We start from the raw sequence: 23,577 nt of genomic DNA on the forward strand, positions 1-23,577 counted from the left end.
ATCGTGGATGTTTTGAGATATCCACAAAAAATGTAAAATATGTATGTTGAAAGTGTAATTCTTTCTTGGCGTCCTAGCTTGAAATAAAAAAAAAATGGCTTCAGTTTTATTTGTTTCCTCCTTTTGTGACCATTGTTCGAACCTGTACGGGATAGCGCTCTCACTTTGCATTCGGGGACGCGTGCACTATTTCGCAACATTTTCTCAGACACTGTATTCCACTCAATTCTGACTCACTTTGCCGATCCATTACTGTAGTAAAACCAGCGCGAACACGCGCTGGCGAACACGCGCATCGTCATAAGTGAGGGAATTCGGCGTCCGAGGTGCAATTCGTCCCGCTAACACTTCATCAGTCTGCGTGCTGAGTGCTGCCACAAGCAAGGCTCGCTGCCGTGTTGGGTCGGTAATAGCATTGGCTTCAAAATATGCTTCAGCCCTTGTAAGGCACGCTTTCCACTTATCTGATGTGTCGTCGAAAGTCGAAAGCTGCAGGTTGGTCATAGCTCTCGTCGGTGCTTCACGTTGCGGCAGGCTGTCGGCTTCAACTTGCCTTGTCAGATGGAAGGAAGGGTGCACTAGGTGTGATCCTCCTGTGAGGGTACAGACCTCAACCTGCGACCATCATCATCCTACGGCTACCCCAGGCATGGCGTCCCGCACCATAAGGTTTTGGGGGTTTTTTGTTTCGGTGAGCGGGCTTTTCCCAGCCAAGGGGCTCATGCAATCGGGCCTATTCCCACAGGGGCGGGGTCGCAGTGCATATGCACCACGTCCGCACCACCCCGGTGGGTCGAAGCCTGACACGAGCAAGTCTTCTAATATCTCACTTCTAGTTTTCCGTTTTCTTCTTTGAAGATCACCATGGGAGTGTCCCCATTCTTCAAAAAACTTTTCTCCCTAGGTGGCGTCTCTCTCTCTCTCTAGGTGGAACCATAGTTTTTTCTGATTTTGGCCTTCACTTCATGGGGGCTCGGAGTCTTGTTCGAGTAGGCCGCTTTGCAGCGGGCCAACCAAACCACTTTTACCGCAAGGGTAATTTTCGAACTCGTCGCCACTGTTGTAAAGCCAGCGCGAACACGCGCTGCAACATGAACGCTGGTCGGCAGTGAACAACCACGTTTATTGCCCAGAGCCGAGATTTTAAACCTCTCGAGCTGAGAAGGTTACAGAAGAGGGAGAGAAGCGTGAGCGACAACGCAGTCACGAGGCTGCCTTCAGCACAGGAACGCAGGCACGCGCGGCTGTCTTTGGCACAGGAACGCAGTCACGCGGCTGCCTTCGGCACAACCAAAGAAATACAACGATTACACTCACTCAAACTCGCCGCCTTTCGTTGATTGTGTCGCGGCACTCTACCGTATTGCATAATCAGAGAAGAGTGGTGCACTTAATTACTTTTATTAATTATTTACTTTCGTTGTAAAATTACTGCCTGAAAGTTAATCATTTCATTACCAAACTGCTCGTTCAAGAAAGTATTTCATTTCATTACAAACTAACGAGAAAAGCAATTGACTTACAGTAACGTCTTCAGTGTAGATAAATTACTGCCACATCTTGTGACATCCTAGAAATGTGTAGTATTTCTATATATTTGAGACACTAGGATTTTCGACACGCGTCAACACGTATAAAATACTCCTTTTTTAACGAATAGTTTAGAATGGGATGCTGCCCTCCCTAATTCCCAGTTCTTTCACCTTCAATAATTTATGACTTGTAGCTATCTGGAGTCATGTATTTCAACAGAGTTTTATGTGTCATTCATTTATGTAATCATTTTACGCTTTCGCATTATTTATAAATCATTTTCGCATTTATAAATCACAGCACTTCTTAGTATATTATTCTTGCTTATATCGCTTATGCATTCTTATCCTGCTTGGACATTCGACAAACACGAGTATTTTATAACTAAAACTAGAATAAATCGAGCGGTGAGCAGTCGGGCTTAACATCAAATCGTAACCATTTGAATACTTTCACTAACGACGAAAGATAACGCCTTCTTTAATGCCGAGTAACATGCCGTTTTCTCAAACGTTTTCTGAGGCTTTTTGATAGGTTGCTTTTTTTGTTGATTCCTAGACTCAATGTTCATCTGGTATTATATTCACCGTTCAAGATCTCTCTTCTTATATTTACGTGGTTCATCTGTCAATAAAATCAATAAGATGAGTGGCAGCTGGGGCTGGAGCCCTCTGCCAATTCTTCGCGCTTTTGGGCCTCCCATTCAAGACATTGAAGAATAGAGAACAAAGATAGTTTTTTTTTAGTTTTTTATCCAAAAGATTAGCCAGTAGCACTAGGTATGATGAGCTCCTTATAAAGTAAACCACAATAACAAACGTAACAAGACGTCCATTTCTTAATAAAATGGCACGTTAATGGTGAAGCAAAATTGTTTAACTACACCTTGCGGTAAGCCCCGCCTCCTTTCAGGAATTCTGACGCAAAGCGAGCCACAAGAAATTTTCTTTTCACTCGATTTGATTTTTTTTCTGGTCTGAATGGACGACAAGCACAAGTGGTGGCCAGAGCTCCAATTTTAAAGGAGTATAGAGCTCGTGTAATCTAGTCGAAACTAAATTACACAAGCTGTTCACGAGCCTATTGTAAAGCTACTCGGACGGATCATCATACGCACACTGGGATACGAATACGTAAGAAATATGCCGTGTGGTCCTCTTTTTAACCATGCAATGCCATCGGCTATGCTTGCGTGGATACCATTCAGGTTAAGACCATTAAGGTTCGAATCATGACAGTTGTTGTACCACCAGGAACCACGATATAAGACGGAGCAGCTGCTCTCGTCGGCCAGGTCATTGTCCTTGTCGTACGTGGAAAACTTCATTCCATCGCAAACTGACATGCTGTCCCAGTCTGCAAACGTGGACGCAAGCAGAGTATCAGTATAAATCACTCTTTCACTTGTAGACATTTATTGGGCGGAGTATAAATATCGTGAATTTTTTTTGATTACTTGCACTGTAAATTGAAGCACCCAAGTTAGGAGCAGCAGTGCAATAGGTGGTGCCAAAGAAAACTGATCTACTCAAGCATTGAATTGCTCTGAAACCAAACATAATTTTTGATAATACGTATCCTAATCCGAAAATCGTGCAACATAGTAAAGACAGTCCCTTCAACAGCTCAACCTTTATAGGATATCTGACTTCTACCACTAACACTATTAAGGTTTAAATCTTTCTCTTTCTCGGATTTCAGATGTGTACGGTTCTTTTATATCGTACATTATTATTGGCACAAACCCTTGCCGCAGTACCTATTGAAAGAAGCGATCAGTACCATACTACAGCTTCCGGGCACTCAAATCAAGAAAGATAATGATCTCGTGAACAGTGCTCCTTTACTTCAAATGGGCTTTCGATAAGATTTCACAGTATGCGGTACAAGAAAATCGTAGCTTCTTGATTTCGAATATAAAATATAAAACTTAATAAAAATTACTGCAGCCAACCTTAAAGCAGTACAACGGTTCAGAGCCTAGCATCGCAGCCTTGAATTGCATGCAAGCAGGAAATTCTCATATTAGAGCGTACTGCGAGGCTGTACCGAATGTAGCCAATAAACAGAGTCTCGTAAAGGTGCAGTAAGGGGCTCTCAGTTGAATCCCATTTGATGCCAGCACTGAAAATATGCATTGGACTGCCCAGATGTACCTTTACGAAAGGCACAATTGAAGAGACACATGCTTGTCCAATATCAATATATTTGTCACACGAACCACTTCGTGTATACTTACGAACTTTTACATCACACTGTTTTCACCCATTGAGTAAGATTCTGGACGAGCAGCTGGAATGCAGTTTAAAATTGCACTCCGCTGCCATCAGGCGCAAGTATCAACAGGGTATATGCCTGCCATATCGTGCCACCCAACCACCATGGGTGATGGATAAACCTTTGGTGCACCTTCGTGTTCTTCGGATACTAAAGAAATGAATGGTGCCACTTAGTGGGGTCAAACAATAGCTGCCGCGAAACAACTGGCGCACATCTAGCCAAAATATCCTAATTATATTCACGCATACATCGCCGGATCTGTGGTCATACCAGCAGCTGTGGTCATACCAGCTCAGAAAATGAATCTACATTTCCTTTTGGGACATACTTCTACAGCAACCGCTGCTGAACTTGCAGCCCTTCGGGAATCTATTCGCTACATATAGGGGAATCACCTCAAAGACTGCAGTGGAAATTTTGGAACATTCCTTACGCCACATCGCCTATCATTCTCTGGCACTAAAAATATGGAGGTCCTTACATCTGCCCAACTGAAAGGCCACAGGATAATGTTTCAATGGATCCTTGCCCACTGCGGGCAGGAATCCACATTATTTATATATTTGAACAGGTCGACTCCCTAGAATGTTCAACTTGTGGCATCCCGAAGAATGTGGAGCATATATTATTGGTGTCCAGTGTATGCGTGTGAATTTAATGTGCTAGTCACTTCAGCGTTTAGAGAAGAGCCTTCTGTCGGAGAACTGCAGCTGGGCGCTTTACAGGACAAGGGGAAGGGTGCCCTGGCAGTGCGGGATCTTTGCTGTTTTTTGTGCGCCACCGGACTTGATTCGCGCTTGTAAAGAAAGCTGCCGCGCCTGTATATATTTTAATATGCTTTCTCCCACATCGTCACCCATCATGATCATCTTTCTTCCCCCCTTCCCCAGTGCAGGGTAGCAGGTCAGATTTTAATTATTCCGTCCAACATCTATGCCTTTCCTTTCAGTAAATCCATCTATCTATTTGAATTGCATGCCGGTCTCGTCCACCAGAGGGCGCAAATTGTTTGTCAGGTGTGAAGAAGAAAAACACAACACCGGGTGTACGAAGTAGAAGAAGCAAGAAGCGCTGGCTCCTCTCGCCACATCTAAGATCAGTTCTCGGAAGGACATGACCTTGAGGATTGGCGCGGGAGAAGTACATATTGTGCAATTAAATCACAGCTGTTGTCGACGCTGACGTCGAGCGTCACAGCCTTCCTACGCATCTGCGGATGCACTCTGGACAACGTAGGTGCTGAGGAATACTAACGTGAGAGTTTTCTTTGTTTATTGTCTCGTGTCTCCGGCCACCCTCGGAGAGAATATGGCTGAGCTTTCTATCGATGAGCACGATTGTTTCTGATTTTCAGCCACTTGACAGGGTAAGGAAGAGATTAAGACAAAAATCTAGGAGAGGGGTAGCGAGACCTGAGAGCTCATTTGAGCATTACCGCACCTCGTAAGGCTGACTAAACTATGAACAAACACTTTCCTCAACACTCTCCCTCTTCATAAACAGTGCCTTTGTGAATGAAAGCTTTTTTTCTAGAAGACCTAGCACCAAATAGAGAAATACTATGACCGATAATGGATCCAGTGATTCCTATGGTACTAGTGTTTGTCTTTTCAATGTAGATGAAAGTATCCTGGTTTGAAAAATTAATCACGAGGCCATAAACGAAGGGCTTTCGTTCGAAAGAATGCGGAAGTGGCGGTGGTCTAACGGTTTGTATCATGTAGTGACTGCGTATCCTGTGAACACAAGCGTGATAGCCGATGCTGGCTCGATGGCGTGTGACCGAGGCTACTTTTTTTTCTTCATGTGTGCGCATCAAGACTACCGGACTCGGTAAAACGTTCACCGAGCGATGTTATCTTAAACTATCGCTACAGCTGATGTTCTATAAGCAGGCCAGTAAGGATGAACTGTTCACACGTGATTAGGCCACACTAGCCTGTCTTTACGTTTTAAATCCATACATCAGGACAGATGCCAAAAGAAGCTGAGAGAAGCAGAAGCCGAGAAGAAGCAGATGCAGATAAGCTGTCTTGGAAACCTTTCCTAATTTTCAGTTATTTTTGTGATTCTTTAATCAACTTCACTGCGGAAACCTTTGTTAAGGTACTGGTTTTGGGAGAACATCTATTTTTATCGACCTTTAAACGAAAAGAGCTAGGTTATAATACATTCAAGTAGTGTTTTAGACCCGTTATTTCGTTTGAGCAGTGCTTGATTAGAGTGCTTTTCTATTACCAACTACATATTTCGAACACAACGGATGCACATTTAACGCCAATTCGGCCGAAGAGGCCAACGCTTTATGTCGATCCAGCGTTGTGGGGCTGACTAAATTCTACGCTGACATGCTGGTACTTCAGGCTCGTTGATGACACCCGGTGCCATGTATCAGCCAAGGTCAGTCTGTCCGCCCACTTGACCTTAAATGAGCCCGAGGTCACAGTGTGGCTGTATAGTTCAACCATGGTTGCATCTATTGCAACGAAAAGATTAGGGCTCTAAAACATTCTAGTAGTGTTTTAGACATGTTATTTCATGAGCAATGTGATAATTACAGTGTATTTCTATGTTCTATTACAATGCTCTTCTATTTATTTTCTATCTTCTATTTCGAAGAGCACTGATGCACCTTTAATGCTAATTCGGCTGAAGAGGCCAACCATTTATGTCCATTCAACGTTGTGGGGCTGACTAAACTTCACGCTGACAAGATAGTGCTTAAGGCTCGTAGATGACACCCGGACACACGGGGCCATTTATCAGCCAAGGTCAATCTGTCTGGCCGCTCGACCCTAAACGAGCCAGAGGTCACTGTGTGGCTATATATTTAAACCATGGTAGCATCTTTTGTGTACCACCAGTCAACATTTGACATCAATTTTTTGTCGCCAAGTACAGCACCAAGTGTGGCCTTTTGTAGTAGACAGTGTCCTGGACGCAGTAGTCTCGGCAGCTTAACCGCTGCAAAACCACACTTGCCCATCTGTACTTAAGCCTCATCAAAACAAAACCATGCAAAACAACGCTTTCGCTTCGCCTAAGTCGGTATCGAAGGTTTAAACATCAGCCATGTTATAGTATAATCACTTATTTTACCAACCACCAGCTAGCGCCTGCAGATGACGCCCCCTCATATGTGCGTTCCTACTTGATTTCGACGATGTTGTCACGTTCCTTTGCATTCCTGCCTCCGAGGTTACACACATATCATTTCCCTTTCCATAGCTGTGTGTGTTGTTATCAACTTGAGTTGAACGAAAATAGAACGAAGAGCCACGATCTGTGCATCGATCGCTTAAGGCCTTTCGTTTTATTTTTCTGAATTTTCTTTGCTTCATGAGAAAATAGTGCTTTGTAACTGCTGATACATACATACATACATACATACATACATACATACATACATACATACATACATACATACATACATACATACATACATACATACATACATACATACATACATACATACATACATACATACATACATACATACATACATACATACATACATACATACATACATACATACATACATACATACATACATACATACATACATACATACATACATACATACATACATACATACATACATACATACATACATACATACATACATACATACATACATACATACATACATACATATTAGTCCTCACATAATGTTATCAGTATATCGCAAAAACGCTTTAGCTGAGTGCGAATTTCGCATTGCGGAGTATTGAATTCTTCCAGAGATCCACTCAAATTCCGGCTAAATCCATTCGGCAGCCTAGCAGGTCTTTAGAGCCAAGATACAGCATTGATATGTCATGTTCTGGTAAACAAGGTTTCGAAATTATTTCACGCTGTACGCAGCGAAAAACATCGAAGGGAGAGGATATCAAAATTTAGAAAAATGACCGAACAAATGGTCCAATTCTGTCACGTCTTACGAACTTTTGACTAGTGTCATTGGATAGTGTAAACCACTGCGGGTTACATGACACAAGGGTTGCTGTCAAAGTCACTTGTTATGTCATAACGTTGGAATGAAGCAGGCTCCTATCGGCGGCTGTCCCTCCTGCACCAAGCGCTCGGAGAAAATGACTTATTGCAGTGCTACCATGGTATATAATCATGCGCATACTGCCAGTACAGTATATGGCAACCCATCGGGCCGAATTCTAGTCCCTATGATCACCCTAGTTTAGCCAAACTGATCGCTTTCAAGACGCTTCGCGTACCGGAAATGAACATAACGTCCTTTATGAAACGGCAGAATCTCACCTGTAGGGCCGAGGAATTTTCCTAGTTTCATCTTAAAGAGTTCGCCTTCGTTGGCAATGCGAACACTCTCATAGTCTACTGATTGGTAGTCGTTTGTGCCGTTAATCAGCATCACTCGAAGTGTCATGACCTCTTTTCCGGATGTAAGAGCGTGCAATGCCCGATTGCCTGCATGGAAACAAAGAAAGAGATTCGATTAAATTCAGATAAATTTGGTGGTCGCTGAATTACGGCACTGCAGTACCACGGAGTGGCTCATAAATCGTCACTAAATGTAACAGAATATTGCGAGTCCTGCTACTTGGGGCATAATTTAGTGGTGAGGTAGAAAGGGCACTTTGTAGCAGACTGTTATTCGATGCTGATGAGAAGAGTCTAAGCAACTAATGGATAGAAAACCCTTACGTCGTAAGTTCTTCAAGCGTGCAGAGAAAGCAATTAAAAGTGGGATATCCAACCAACATTCTTACGAATCGAAATTGATTTTAAGGCACCCTTGGAATAAATACTCTAAAATACGTTTATGAACATAATGATAAATACGGTCCAAGCTTGTGATGCGAATCTAAGTTTTCCTTCTGAAGGCTGCCCTTATCAACCGAGCATTTACACTTTGCCAGGCAGGTGATGTGCACATATTGAGATAATTGCGAGGCAACCGCGAAATAAAGTGCATACAATTGATTAACACATTGATGGGAATGGTCCATGCTTCTTACAGGCACCAACTCAATTAAGCTTCTATTGTTTGTGCGGCACTCACGAGTAATCGGAGTACATTAGAAAAACATTGAAGTCTGGTTTTAAGCAAAATTGCAAGCATGTAATGCCGAAATTAGTGGACGTGCAGATGTTGTGATTAAATTGCAGTTTACAATACGTGAAAATATTAATTTCAGGAACAGAAATGCAGATGATTGAGATGTTTGGTAATACGATGTATGAGCGCAATTCTTTTCGTTGCACATCGCCTGGCTGTTTAGATGTTAGCGGCGTGAGCTACAAGCACAGATCCTTTTTGCCAAACGAACAGTTCCGCAATCTCACAGAGATTGTGCTCGGCCAGAGTCACCTCGAGAATAACCACAAAAGTTTTAAGGCGAAGCCTTTCTGGGCTCATGGCGAATATCTGGAATCCGGGAGATGTGTCAGCGAGGTTCTGCGAGATTACGCGAGATGTGTCAGTGAGACGTCGCAATAGGTTCTGGCGAAGAAGGCAAACAAAAAAAAAGTAATGAAATTTTAATGAGTACTCAAATACGCAAGGTAGAGGAAAAAAGGTGACAAAAAAAAGGCGTTGGCCAATAACCTTTAAGCGAAGCTAGCACAATTGTGTAATGTTTTAAGAGTGTTTATATAAGTATTACCGTACCTTCCGTTTGTTCAGCGAGAGCCAACTGAAAATCGGAGATAGTTTATGAAAACAAAAGCGAGCAAAATTAAACTCGCTACTTCTCCACAGTTCTGTCGCGTAATGCATTAGGGATGCATTTTTAAACACAAAAAAATGGTAGCTTGAGTCCGCTATTTATAGTATTTTCTTTGTCTATTTTTGTTGCCTTAACCATCGTATCATTCTCTGAACGTGCAGGAACTCTAGAGGACGAAACATAAGCTTTGTTTGAAGTCAGGACACCACCCTCACTGCCGTTCACCAAGCTGCCTTTCCGCAATCTGTCTGATAAATTAATGTTCTGTACGACTAGGAAAGCTGGCCTTAGGTCAGGCAAATCTTAGGCCTAGGTTGGCTTTAACCGCTTGGAACAGTACGGTAACGCAATTGTACTGCCTTATTCCGCGTACTGTTAATTTTCACCTTGAAATTTAGAACGCGACAGTGCCAGGGGACCTTCTGCATACGAACAATATCATTCACGATACTATCTGGTACTTGTGTGTTTATGATGACCACTGTCGATTTCGGTAGACTGAAGAATCCTGCCTCCTAGGTTGGTCAATGAAACCTGTCATGGGGTGGCTCCCTGATCCACTGTTTACGTCAACAGCCACGCTTCCACGAACGGACTGCCTAAGAAATGCTTCGCTCTAAACCTTCCCGAAAACGGGGCGAAACTTCTTTTCTCGTGAAAAAAAAAAAAAAAACGCACTGTAACAACAAAATAACAGTGCCAGAGGATGCTTGAGCACATGCTTTGGCTACCGAATGATATATTCACATAGGTTCTACATTGACTAGCAAACTCGATTGCTAGCGAAGTGTGCGCAGCAATTCAGCCGTAATTGAACCCGTGTATTTGCAGGAAAATGTGAAAAAGAGAGGTAACACTAAATTTTAAAAAGGAAAGCTCTTCATTAAGTATAAGTTTATCTTTCACTATATCGGTGTCAGGATTATTTGACCAACATGTTTTTTGTGTGGAGTCTAACGTCCTAAAGCAACTGAGGCTATGAGAGACGCCGTAGTAGGGGGCTCCAACAATTTTAGCCACCTGGTTTCGTTAACGTGCACAGGCTTCGCACAGCACACGGGCACCCATTTCCAACGAAAAGCGGCCGCCGTGGTCGGGATTCCAATCCGAGCCCTTGGGAACAGTAGTCGAGCGCCGTAACCACTGCACGCCCCCGGCGGAGGCCCGACCAACATGAAAGTGCGTTCATATGGAGAGATTCTGCGTCCCTCCTATATCACTATTTACTTGGCGCTACAGGAACCAGTAAATGAGGCCTCGGTGTTATAGCGTCAGTAAGCAAGATTATTCACCCTTTACATCGCGTACAGGAGCGGCCATAAAACCTATAAATTATCATTTCTCTTGTTGGATGATTTTCATGTTTCGTGCTGCACCTCTTAAGATATTCAGCAATCAAATGCGGACAGAACACTTACTAGGCGGCGTAAGAGGGTTATCACCAACACAAAGCTTCCCTCCTTACCGGTAGACACATTTTACGTGTCGCCTGCGATACTACAGGGTGTTCCATATCCACTGGTTAGTTAGAGGGTGACACCGGCGAACACTCAAAGAATGCGTTACTGTAAAAAAACACCTCATTATGTAAACAAATAAATCGCCGTTCCCATAGCCGAGTGGTAAAACAGTGGACGCAAACATCGGAGGTCGTGGTTTCACACCCAGCCGGCACCGTGTGGTCTTTTTTTCTTCTACTTTATAACCAACACAAAAAGTGCATTCCCCTCTGCTTGCCTTTCTATATCGTGCATTCCCCTCTGCTTCCTTATCTATATCGTAAGAAAGCTGTCTGGGGAACTTCGGGCTCATGATTTTGTTTTCAAAAATACTCAGGCAATTTCTGACTTTGTTTCAGCTTATCTGGTAACAAATGTCTAATTTAAAATGCTATGTTTTCAGTCAGCACTGAGTGAAATTTCAGGTCTAATGCATTTTTCTTCAACTGAACGCTTAGTTACACGTCAACGTGAAACGGCCGTTTGAGTGTATACATACACACGTAGTATTGCTTCCTACGTGTCTGCGCTGCATTTTTACTTGCCTAAACATTCCCATTTTGCAGAGCAGACTTAGGAAACAATAATTCGCGTTCATAAATATTACTTGCATATGCAATTTACTTGCATAAATATTCCGATTTACAGTTCCTCTTGGATCTCTCGGACCTCTCGGAGCGGACGTACGCGCTCGATTTCTCACGACTAGGCGCGTTTCTCCCAGCGTCAGTCGCCTATCAGGGCTCGGCGAGAGCGGGTGTGCACAAGCGCTCGCTCCGGCGAGCTCGCCCGGTCGCCTGCCTTGGTGCTATCTCCTGCGTTCACGTGTCCTGCTTGCTGCCTCGCGGGCCGCAGTCCTGTTGTGCCCCGGTATCCTGTGGTACAATCTCCGGGCCATCCTGGCCCACTCTCGCTGGCTTCTGGCAGCCCTACTGCCGCAGTGGTCCCTGATTCATGTCTGCCAGCACGCCCCCATCGCTTCATCCTGCGAGGCGCCCCCAGTGCTGCAATGGATACCAGGATTTCCGTTACCTGTCAAGCACATCCCTGTCGCCTGTGGCACATCCCTGTGGCTGCCCGCTTCGGCCTACTTCTGCTCCTTCGGAGACTCAGTCCTCCTGGCCTCTGCTTCCTCATCTTCCGTGGGCCCTGACGCACCCAGCGTCTCCTGTCGCTTCTCCTGCGGTCCTCCCCGCTGCTTCGCCAGCACTCCCGTGCGCTTACGGGCCTCGATGCGCCGCCTTTCCGGCGGTTCCTTCAGCGTCAGCCGCCGCGCCTCTGCCTCGGCAGATGTACCTATGCGGTCCCTCCTTCTGCCTCCCGGATTTCCCCAAGAGACAGCTTCCAGTGGTCTCCCTGCTCGCGGGCCTTGGCGCGCCATCCGCCTAGATGGTCCCCTAAGTGCCAACCGCCGCGCCGCTGGTTGGTTGGTTGGTTGGTTGGTTGGTTCATAGGAAGGGAAAGGCGCAGTATCTGTCACACTTGCTCTGTGGACACCTGAACCGCGCCGTAAGGGAAGGGATGAAGGTGGGAGTGAAAGTGGATAGAGAGAAAGGGGGGCCGTAGTGGAGGGCTACGGAGTAATTTCGACCACCTGGGGATCTTTAACGTGCGCTGACATCGCACAGCACACAACGCCTCTTTGTTTCGCCTCCATCGAAACGCAGCTGCCGTGGCCGGGATTCGAACCCGGGAACTCCGGCACAGTAGTCGGGCGTCTTACCACTGCCGCTGCCAAGGCAGCGGTTTCCGTGCGATCATCTCCTGCTGCTGCCCGGTTTCACCAACGCGGCAGCGTACTGCGGTTCCCCCGGCAGTCCTCGCGCCACCCCACCGGGGTGTCGCTCCGGAGTACACCCTCGGGCCTTCAAGACCGTTCTGACTCCCTCCCGGAGCTAGGACGCTTGTCGAGGAGTGCGCTGCTCGCAACGAACCCGACCCTGCACTTGGCTCGGACTTGCCGGTCGTGTCTGAATTTGTGGTGAGTGATCTGCGGGCACTCTGAATAGTCCTGTGTCAGTGGTCCTCGGCGCTGTGCTTCGTGCTTCGGCCCTTCTGACTCTTGCGGTCGTTTTGCTCGAGTCCCCCCCCTTTCCCCCACCCGTTCCCAACCCTCCCTTTAACCCATTCCCCTGGTCGCCAAAAGTGCCGCCTCTCCTACAGGCCGGCATAAGTCGTGAGCAGTATCCCCTCCCCTCTCATCATAGTCAGCACCACCACCTGTTCCCGTTTACCGGTACTACTAAAGTAAAAGGGATTTAAAACTCCTACAAAGAAATTCTTTCAGATTCTTGCCTTACTACTCTGTCGGCAGGAGCAATGACAAGAACACTGAGCGGTGGCACCATCAAGTTGCTGACATTCAATACGTATTTGAGGTTCGCTAGCAAAAGTTTGAAATAAAATTATATTCATCGGCTCGGACCACATAAACAAGAAATTAAAAGGAATAATAACAAACTGCTTCTATGAAGGTTCCAAACTCTATGAAACGTTTTACATTCAGCAGCGAATCTAGTATTATCTATATCTGTTCCAAATTTGCGTTTCCTTTCTACCATACCAATTAGCATGAATAGTTGTAACAGTTAGGTGAGTTTTCATAAATAAAAGCTCCCTTTATCACTGAACGTCTCATCACAATTTTCTGCCTCAATCCACGGTTGGTAAGCCACGAAATATTCTAATTTCTTCAGTAGGCTGAAGCAATTTTTCTTCTATAAAAACGAGCGGTCAAGTTTGCAAAGTTTTGAAAGTACACTGACTGAACAAAGCCTTTATGCAAATCAAATCGCTGAGATTGTTACTTTTGAACTATATATATGTATTAAAAACTGGAGCAATAGTGCATAGAATTGTAATACCGAACGACACGCTTCCACTAACCTCTTCCTGCTTCCCAGCAGAAGCCAAAGAGCTGCCACTCTTCGCAATTTTAACCTTCCACCATGCTATAGTACTTATGAGGGAAGACTAATTGAATTTAACGAAATGGAATACCTAATGATTTAAAACCTAAAACGAATTTTGTGAACACACTCGAGACATTCATCATTGACCAGTAAAAACACTACGTGAATAGTTGCAGTTTTCTTCATGTTAACCATAGTTTATCAATCATTGCTGTTTCATCTACCTAGATAGTATCATAATCTGATTCCTAAATATTCGTTGTACATTGTATACATAATGAACGAAACCAACAACCAGCTGCTCTGGATAATTTCTGCATTTTTAAACATGATTTCACATTCAAAATTATGAGGCTGGGTTACCAATCCAGTACTCCTTTGTGGGATCGCCGAATCCTCCAGCATACTCTATCCAGTTTCTGTAAAAGTAGTACACGTTGTTTCCGTATTGGCCTCTTTTTTGGATTACCTGCATAAAAAAAAAAAGAAGTAGCGTAGTTGAATTAAGAGCCACCGCAGTGAAGTCTGGAATGGCAGTCCTCATTTTGTCGTTTCAGAGCTGCCAACCTAAGCACACAAATTTGGCTTGACGTTGTCTCAAGCCTCTTTTATTATCTCTACTCTCTGGCTCATACTCAGTTTTATTTTTGCAGACTTCAGGTTTATCGCATCACGGCTCATTTCCCAGAATCCAGGAATAAACTGCAGGCACTTTCACAATCTTGATCCACTTCGCTATCAAACCGCCGAACAAATCGCCGGACCTCCCATTACATCTCGATAAATTAGGCCACCTGCGCCTTATCGTAGCAGTTTTATAACATAGAAACAGTTTTGTGACGCCATGTCGGACACATGGATAGGCCGTGCTCTACTCATTCTTGCTCCGCCATGTCTACCGGTGCGCCTCTTCGCTTCGCTCAAGCAGTGAGCTAGCCTCTTCCTTCGCGAGGCGCACGGCTCTTTGGCGTGCCAGCTTGAACATGCTTAGGTCACGTGTTGTGTACTGCGATCCTCGCCCAGCGATTCGCTGACGACGCTCAACATGAGCCTATCAAAAGGACAACTATATGCTAAACACCTTCCGCTTCTCCGTCGCCACAACATGCGCGGCTTTTCTCATGTGCACCGAGCAAAGGTATATCTCTAATATGAGACGCGAAACCAGATTATTACAGTCTTCGATGCCGAAAAAGAAGTCGCTTTCGTTCACTCCCTGATCGCTTAATTGGAATTTCCTTTATTTATTTCCGATATGACCTACATGGCATTACTGACGGAAGTGGTACATAGAGATAAAATGAAACTGGTAAGAAAAAAGAGGCAACACACACACACACACACACACACACACACACACACACACACACACACACACACACACACACACACACACACACACACACACACACACACACACACACACACACACACACACACACACACACACACACACACACACACACACACACACACACACACACACACACACACACACACACACACACACACACACACACACACACACACACACACACACACACACACACACACACACAAATGTGTACAAAAATGATACCCATGATTGCCACAAAGAATAACAAGCTGCAAGAATATACATTTCTTGACAGTGCGAAACAGTGCAATTATTATGAAGATTACTAACGCCGAAACAAATAATTTCACCGAAACAATAAACAAAAAATAGCAAGCAAACATAAAAATGTGTACTTGAAACTTACCATTCAAATAGATAATTAACAGTCAACTGGGCGCAAAGACAGAAAGATCTGAATAATACAAACTACAGACGAAAAGAGGAACAGAATTTAATACAAAATGTTCTAAACAGAGTGAAACAGTCAAGGTTAGAGTAAAGCGCAATAACGGTAGCATTGCCTTAAACTCGTCAACATAAGTATTTGGTGGTAGGTGGTTCCACTCCGACCATGGTTTTGGAATGAAAGAAGATATGCAGGATGTCGTACGGTAACCAGGACCTCCAATCTTCCGTGAGTTATCGTTGCGGGATGAAACACACGTTGGTGCTTTGATAAGTGATTCTTTAAGGGTGGAGTTCATATTGAGAATTTAAGACAATAGACATAAATGTAGCACCTATCTGCGCAGATCAAAATGACGTAATGACAAACTATTTTTGATATTTGTGACGCTGGAGGAACGATGCTGTTAGGAAAAAAAAACAGTAACGCTGCTCTGTTCTACACAGCTTCTAATGTGTCAGCCTGTTAATGTAATTTTGAGCCAAAAAGTGACTTACAGAGATAAATCTTGATAATGACTGGCGCCAAGGAGATTGTTTTTAATGTATGAAAGCATGCAGTTATAGGGGCGGCTGTGATAAAGCTGACGTGTGCTTTCCAGGTTAGATCCGAAATTAGAATTGCCCCAAAATATTTACGAGATTCTACGTGTGCCAATAAGGAAATATAAAGTGTAGAAAACAGGACATGCGTTCTTGAGACGGGAAAGGCGCAATACTTTGAGTTTAGCAGCATTAAGCGCCATTTGCCATTGCGAGCCCTCATTGGCGATAGTGGTTAGGCCCGCTTGGAGTAATTCAACGTGATTAATGTTTTTTTTTTCTCGTGGTAAATGACATAATGATCCACAAACAGTCCCATTTAAGATATTACTTTGTTAGGTCGTTGTTAGAAAGGGACAGACGAGAGAATCTTGCGAGATGCCCGAGGTCACACGAATCGCTAACGATTCAAAGTCATTAAAGCGTATATACTGTAATCGGTTAGACAAAACGCACTTTATAAATTCTGGTACACCCCGCCGGGGTGGCGCAGTGGTTACGACGCTCGACTACTGTTCCCAAGGACGCGGGATCGAATCCCGGCCTCGGCGGCAGCTTTTCGGTGGAGGTGAAAAGCAAGGCGTCCGTGTGCTGTGCGATGTCAGTGCACGTTAAAGAACCCCAGGTGGTCGAAATTTCCGGAGTCCTCCACTACGGCGTCTCTCATAGCCTGAGTTGCTTTGGGACGTTAAACCCCACAAACCAACCAACCAAATTCTGGTACACCATGTTTGACATTAGGCATGCTCAATTTGTAAAGCCGTACATTCGGCGACACTGTATCAAACGCATTGCTAAAGCGTATATAAATGCATTCAGTCGCATTTCAATCATGACGTATGAACTTGACCTAGCTCATAGGGTTAATCAATTATATTTCGCAAAACAAGCGTTTTCTCAAACCATGTAAAAAAAACAGTTAGAAAACAGTTAAAAAAACAAGGTCACCCAAGAAAGTTTGGCAGATGGGATAAGATGACCTGCTCCAATATCTTGGAAGAAATACTGGTCAATGATATTGGTCGATAGTTGAGCGTAGGGTAGTAGTCTCCTGATTTATGACGTGGAAAACAAGTATGTCCCACGAGTTAATTTTAGGATCTCAGAACAACCGCCTTCGGAAGCAAACGAAAATTACTAGCGATGGGTAGACTTAGCAGCCATGCTTCTTCGCTTGCATATTGGAATATTTTGGTACGACAATTTTCTTCTCGGCCTAAAATAATTGTTTTAGGCATCGCACTGCGAATTTTAGATTGTTACATTAATAATCTCTGCAATTGAAGCCATGGAATCGCTATCTTACATTCTCGCCCTTCTTAGGATGACAGAGAGTGTTCTCCATACAGCATTCGCTTAGTTTGGACAAAACTGCAGCAACAATTTAAGCTACCCGTTCCGTGGGAAGTGCTTTATAAGTTACTTCATCATAATAGCCACCCTAGGCTATTACGACTATCTGAATAGTTACAATTACGAATATCCGACTAGTTGATCTGCTAGCGTTGAATTCATATAGAAACCTTCTATATTTCGACTTCCAGAAACAAAACTCTCAACATAAGATTCTAAAAACAAAAGATGCTCTGTGGAGAAGTGTGCGAAAGAAGTTCCCCAAAATGTAATCCTTACCGTCCAGCCTCCTCCGTCCGTATCCATGTCACAGTAGACTCTCTGTCCCCAGGGACCAGCAGCATCGTGGAACAAGGTGTAAACTCCGCTCGTCGCGTGACCGCCTCGCAGGGCGTCGCCGCAGTGCTGGGGCCTAAACGGCACTGCAGAACAAAACCGCAGCCATTTTTGTTTCCTGAATAGCGCATACAGATGACATGAATCCCTATGCGTGGTTAATTTCGATGTCTTTTAGGACGCTTTGGCTTCAGTTTGCTTGTTTTTATGCCTCGTCAAAATCAAATGGCTTTGTTAATGGTAAAAAATAGACGATCTCTCTCTTCTGCGAATATAAAGTGAAACGTGTCATTGGCCGTGTATTTGGACCGAAATTCCGCACCCTTACCTGAGCGTCGCAAGTCAAACAAGCTTTCGATAGACCTGCTATCATAATATGCATTGCTAACGCTGATAGTGAAAGATATCTTTCGCGTTTTCTGTTATGGACTGCCAATGTTCCTCAGATTATCAAGATTTCGTGCTCATGCGTGTTATATACCTGGACTTGTTAAGGAAAGATTGTTACTTAAGTATATGCTGCACCAGCAGTCCGAACCGCGTAGAGACAGTGGCCTCGTCAGGCACCAATTGCCTTTAGCTTCTGTTCCTGCATCAGGCATTGTATTTGTGAGATGAATAAATGTGCTCCATTGGCCTATGGTTCTCTATTTTTGTTTTCTGCCTAAATGCAGAAAAAAGGGCCCTGGGACAGGTGCGGCCGCGGTGAGGCTATAAATAATTAAATGTTGTAGTATAGCGGGCCTTGCATGATATCATGCTTAGCGGAATAATGGATCACTAGTGCGCATGCGGGGAATGCTTGCATAGAATTAGTCTTAGCGCATGCACTAATTTTATGAAGGCAGCGTTGCGGCTTTCCATATTGTAACGGGACGCGGAGGAGGCCTTCCAAGCTAGACCCATTTTCAGCTGAACAAGGAGTAGTTTTGGTCTTGTTTGACACCCTTAATGTCTCACTGTGGTTGCTGTTTGACACCTTTAATATCTCACTGTGGTTGGTGTTTCTCGCTATGACTGACCGTGCTTTCGCGATCCAGCTGAGGCTGTTTCTCAGCCCAGTTTTGGAGATCCATTCCTGATTTTGGCTCCCTGAAGCCTAATGGGCCGCCATCTGCTATTTTACCGTCTGCAACTCTTCAGAACAGGCAAAGTTGGTATGAAGGAACCAAAAAATATTTTGGAAATTTGCGGCGGTGTTTTAACGCATATAAATAATTTATTACGGCAGTCTATACTGAAGTCTCTAAAATATTTTCCCCATTCCATATTATTTGATGGAAAGCATACACGTTCTACAAATTTCACGTTCGCATTTCGTCAATCAGATGGGTTCACGTTTCTTATTGCACATTATTTTAGTCGCCAAAGCATCACTCGGGCATTTTGATGACAGAAAGCAGGTTTTCTGTTTTAACTGGCTCTCTAAAAGACACTAATGTATAGAAGTTTGGAACAAAGAAGCAGTAGTAACCAGTGATGAAAGGCCTTCCGCCTTCATGCGAAGTAGAATGCGTTGAGCGGTTTCTGAGCGTTGCAATAAATCTCTATTTAGGCATAATTTGCTTCCCTTTCTCTCTCTCCGCTTTCACTCCTGCCTTCCTCCCTTACTTTACGGTGCGGTAAAAGTGTCCACTGAAAAAGTGTGACAGATACTGCGCCTTGTCTTTCCTGTGAACCAATTATTATTATTACTACAATTTGCCTACGGCACATATATAATTTTTCTTATTTTCGCTACCACTTTAATGCTATTCTAAAACTCTTTTTTTTTTCAAGCAGCGTGAAAAATTTCTATTGTTTTTTCATTTTTCCTTAAATAAAGCCTAGAAAACGTACCATCCTTCAATGGTACGGTGAATCTGACCGCTTTTCTTTTATAGTTTTTTTTACTAGAATTATTTTCCTGATTTCTTCTTACCCTGTCCATTTAAGATATATTACCTGTCCCTGCACCTTCAAGAGAACGATAGTCAGTGTTCCTGACGCTTTCTGGGATGTTAGGGGCCTCATTGCGGAATGCCTTCAATATTCAATAAAATATTGCTATTATCTGCTACTAGTAATAATACTGTTGAGCAGGTTTCATCATTTCATGTTACTGAATTCGCTTCTAAGTTCTTAAAACTGAGAGCTTTCTTCAGCCCCACACCTACGTCTGAGGACATTGTTCCGCCACTATTTATCATACGCGCTGCACAAAACAGATGCAGCTACAAGAAACAGGAATCACTTAAGCGCCAGGTGTGTGTGGGGAGCAGAGTGTTTGGATGGATAGATCCATGGTATGAACCAAAAAGGTACCGTCCATTTCCTCCAAATACATGGCCTGATAGTCTTTATTCTGCTTACACCTATGGTGACAAGATGACAAATGTTCTAGCCTTCTTGCATATCCTATCTATTTGCGAATTGTTTAGTCTGAAGAATGCCTTTGTTAAATGAGTAAGCAACAAGCATGAAACACCACATCTATCTGTAACATTTCAATGTTACTATCAAACAGCTTGCAATAAATAAAGCCTCAAAGCCTAACATACAATGTTTAGAGCATGAACAAATTTTCAATTCTTTTCAGAAATCTTATTTCTCTAAGAACAATGATCAGGGAATGTATACCAGTAGGGAAAGCGTCACATAGGACAACGGTTGTGCATTGCACATGAAAAGTGCTAAAAGAACTGCCCGTATACGGGCACAGGTGGTCAGTTAGGGCAAAGCTTTCGCGCACGTCTTGATTTTTGCCTGTTACAACAGCATTTTTTCTCTCATCTGTGAAGTGAATGTTTTTGTTTCCCTCATTTGAACTATCAATAAATAAAAAATAGTGATGGTTTAGCTTTGGCTAAAGCGAGGGCTAGCGAATACTAGGGAACTATGGTTACGCTTGGAAATTGGCGATGACTTATCTCAGCTAGGCCAGGATAGTGCAATCATGTGTGCCTGGTGCTGGGCTGCCTACTCCTCTCGAATCTCATCTAATCCCATCCAATCCTGTGTAATGCAATCCAATCTAATATAAGCCAAACCAAACCAATCCAGTGTAATCCTATCCAGTCCAATCAAGTACAGTTCATTCCAGTCAAGTACAATCCAATCCAATCCAAACCAAATCAGTCCAAACCAGTCTAATCCAATCCAGTCGAGTCTAATCCAATCTAATCTAATGTAGTTCAATCCAGTCGTGTCCAATGCTGAGTACAAGCTCGTCTGAAATGCGCCGCTGACTAGCCTATCATCATGACTATTGCCATCCTTACGCTAGAGAAGGAAAATTAAGATGCGCTGTTTTCGATCTCAGGCGTGGACAGGTCTGTGACATATTTTTGTTTGCGAAGCATGCGTATGTCCTTCAAGTCCTGAATTGTGGAAGGAGGAAGGTACAAGTAATACACATAATTTTATCGACATTTGTGTGGCGCACTCAATGGAAGTCCATGCGGCGTGACTTGTTCCTTCCCTTAGAGTTTTGTGGAGTGGGCCTTGTTCCCCTATTTGTGTATCAACTTGTTTCCCGCTTTTTTTTTTTTTTCAAGTCGGCAAACTACTCATTTTGTTTGTGCCTGTCATCATTAGGCGTGTTATTCCTCATTTGCCTTGCTTATTCGCATCGACTGGGCAGGCTCATGAGGGGCCTTTATGAGAATTCCTTAAAAAGGCTGCTGACACTTTCAATTTTCTGACTGTGCGTTTCTCTATAGATTACCTGTGTAACCCCTCGAGAAAGCAGATGAACCAGGTCCTCACTGAGTCTTTCTTCCATCCACCGTTGTATCGGCAGCCTTATCTGGGGCTTTTGAACACCACTGTTTTAAAGCGTGTTAGGCGAATGTGCCTTCAGGCAGCCGTTCTTTTTCAAACGGCACACAGCGACGTTGCCTGTCAAAACATTTCTTTATGATAAAGAGATGTTTGTGCCCTGGGTGGTGAATTGACGTCTCTGTAACGTGCCTGAGACAATTGTTCATTGCTTTATTCTGTGCCGTGATGCTATGTTCTTTTGGGACATACTACAAAGAACTCTTAAAAAGATATTTAAATTACATCATGTACTATTAGATTTTGGCCTCTTGACAAAAACTCTGTCGTGCCTTATGATCTATTTGTGTTGATGGAACTGTTCAGTCTTTGGAAATGCCGTATGATGGACAGGCATGCCGAGTCACCAAGAACGTCCAAATCTGTGTTTCGGGAGCAGTGTACTTTGGTCAGGAGTGCGTATGCTCCACGCGAAGAACCTCCAAACTCTGCCTAATCTAGATGCATGTGTGGGCCTCCCGGGAGTTTGGTGTTTTGAAGGTGGTGCATTGTCGGGCTTGGGATGTGGCGGGCTCATATTAAGCACCCCGCTAACTTCAGACATAAACATAGTAAGTAAATGGAGTTTTTCTTTTTTTACTCAAGTTTTTCTATGTAATAAAACAATAATCTGCGCATGGCTCACTTGGCTAAAGCGTTTGAGATGGGGCATGAGAGATGGAGGTTCGATTCCCGGTGGAGAGAGCATTTTTTTTATGAGGAGACCGTAGCTCCTCTTCAGGCTGTAGCTGCGGCCACCCGAGGTCTCGCTTTAGCTGTCGGAGTGTTGCTTTCGCAACAAAAAAGACAAGTGAATGAAAAAGGACACAGTCATAAAAAAAAGTCAGGATGTTGTCTGTGTCACTGTTACATGCTCTAGTCTCGTTAATTATTGGTGACACACTAAATAGCCAGCTTTCTACCTTGTTTGAAGTATACCGCATCGTGTGCTTTCTTCTATCGTATTCACAATAGCCAATCAGTAAAAAGCATTTCAAATTTAATGCAAGAATTATAAACACTTACATTTTTGGACAAGAGTCGCACCAAACGACTGTAGCGGGGCGCTTGTCGCGTGGACGAATATTGCCAGCAAGGTTGCATACCGACACATGGCGAAAATGTTCTGTGTAGCGCAGTGAAGAAGTGGATGTCTGAAAATGGCCAGAGGTGTCAAAGTATTCCAATGTCAAATATACACCAATTAAAATGTTGCTCCTTAACCTGTCGTCTCTTTTACCACTATTTTGATCACATTCAAAAACACGTTTCGAAGTACACAGTATAAAATTAAGCGTAAGTATTCTATATTCACTTCACTTCAGCTCACGCATCTGGTGGAGATGCAAAAGGACGAAAAGGGGGCATTATAATATCCGTAGTTATACTGCCCGTCGTATAAGACAAGTTATATGCACTCTTTCGTCTTCCAATACGTAACAAAAGGTGTTTAACATACCAAGACCTAAGCATGTGCTGTGTCGGATTCCATACTGTACGACTCTGGAATGAACGAGACTAACTGTGCTTGTCATACGCGCACTAATATCAGGCATAACTTGAGGTCTCTTGCACATCGCTTGCTTGACATCCCGCTGCTACAGTCGGCTTTAAAACCAACCTCCTGGAGCTTAACATCCGAACACGGTAGACACTAAGCCACCGCGTCAGTACAAAAGAAAGCACATGTAATACGAATATATGCAGATGGACCTAGCAATGAATAGGTTTAGATAACTAAAACGCTAATTAGTTGACGGTCCTGTATTGGAGCGTAAGTGGTTATCCTGCGCCACTGTGAACAAATATAGACTAAAGCTTTCTAGAATAGACGG

General features: G+C 43.8%; 1 protein-coding gene across 1 annotated transcript; it reads right to left on the bottom strand.

Annotated features, from left to right (window-relative positions):
• Positions 1 to 2,605: 2,605 nt before the first annotated feature.
• On the bottom strand, positions 2,606 to 22,862 carry LOC146195911 (techylectin-5A-like). Its single transcript, XM_084596876.1, has 5 exons — positions 22,769 to 22,862; positions 17,888 to 18,030; positions 14,293 to 14,398; positions 8,089 to 8,256; positions 2,606 to 2,889 (listed from the first exon to the last, which is right to left on the bottom strand). The coding sequence occupies exons 1-5, from the start codon at positions 22,854 to 22,856 to the stop codon at positions 2,606 to 2,608; spliced, it is 789 nt and encodes a 262-aa protein (XP_084453002.1). The 5' UTR covers positions 22,857 to 22,862.
• Between the last annotated feature and the right edge of the window lie 715 nt (positions 22,863 to 23,577).

This window comes from Amblyomma maculatum, chromosome 3 (genome assembly GCF_055883805.1).
Source record: "Amblyomma maculatum isolate TAMU_Amacu chromosome 3, ASM5588380v1, whole genome shotgun sequence".
NCBI lineage: Eukaryota > Metazoa > Arthropoda > Arachnida > Ixodida > Ixodidae > Amblyomma > Amblyomma maculatum.

Coding starts and splice junctions, on each gene's coding strand:
- LOC146195911 (XM_084596876.1), bottom strand. CDS start 22,856: ATGTGTCGGTATGCAACCTTGCTGGCAATATTCGTCCACGCGACAAGC. Junction 14,399..17,887: donor CGGACGGAGGAGGCTGGACG/GTAAGGATTACA, acceptor TTTTTTATGCAG/GTAATCCAAAAAAGAGGCCA. Junction 2,890..8,088: donor AAAATTCCTCGGCCCTACAG/GTGAGATTCTGC, acceptor CCACGTTTGCAG/ACTGGGACAGCATGTCAGTT.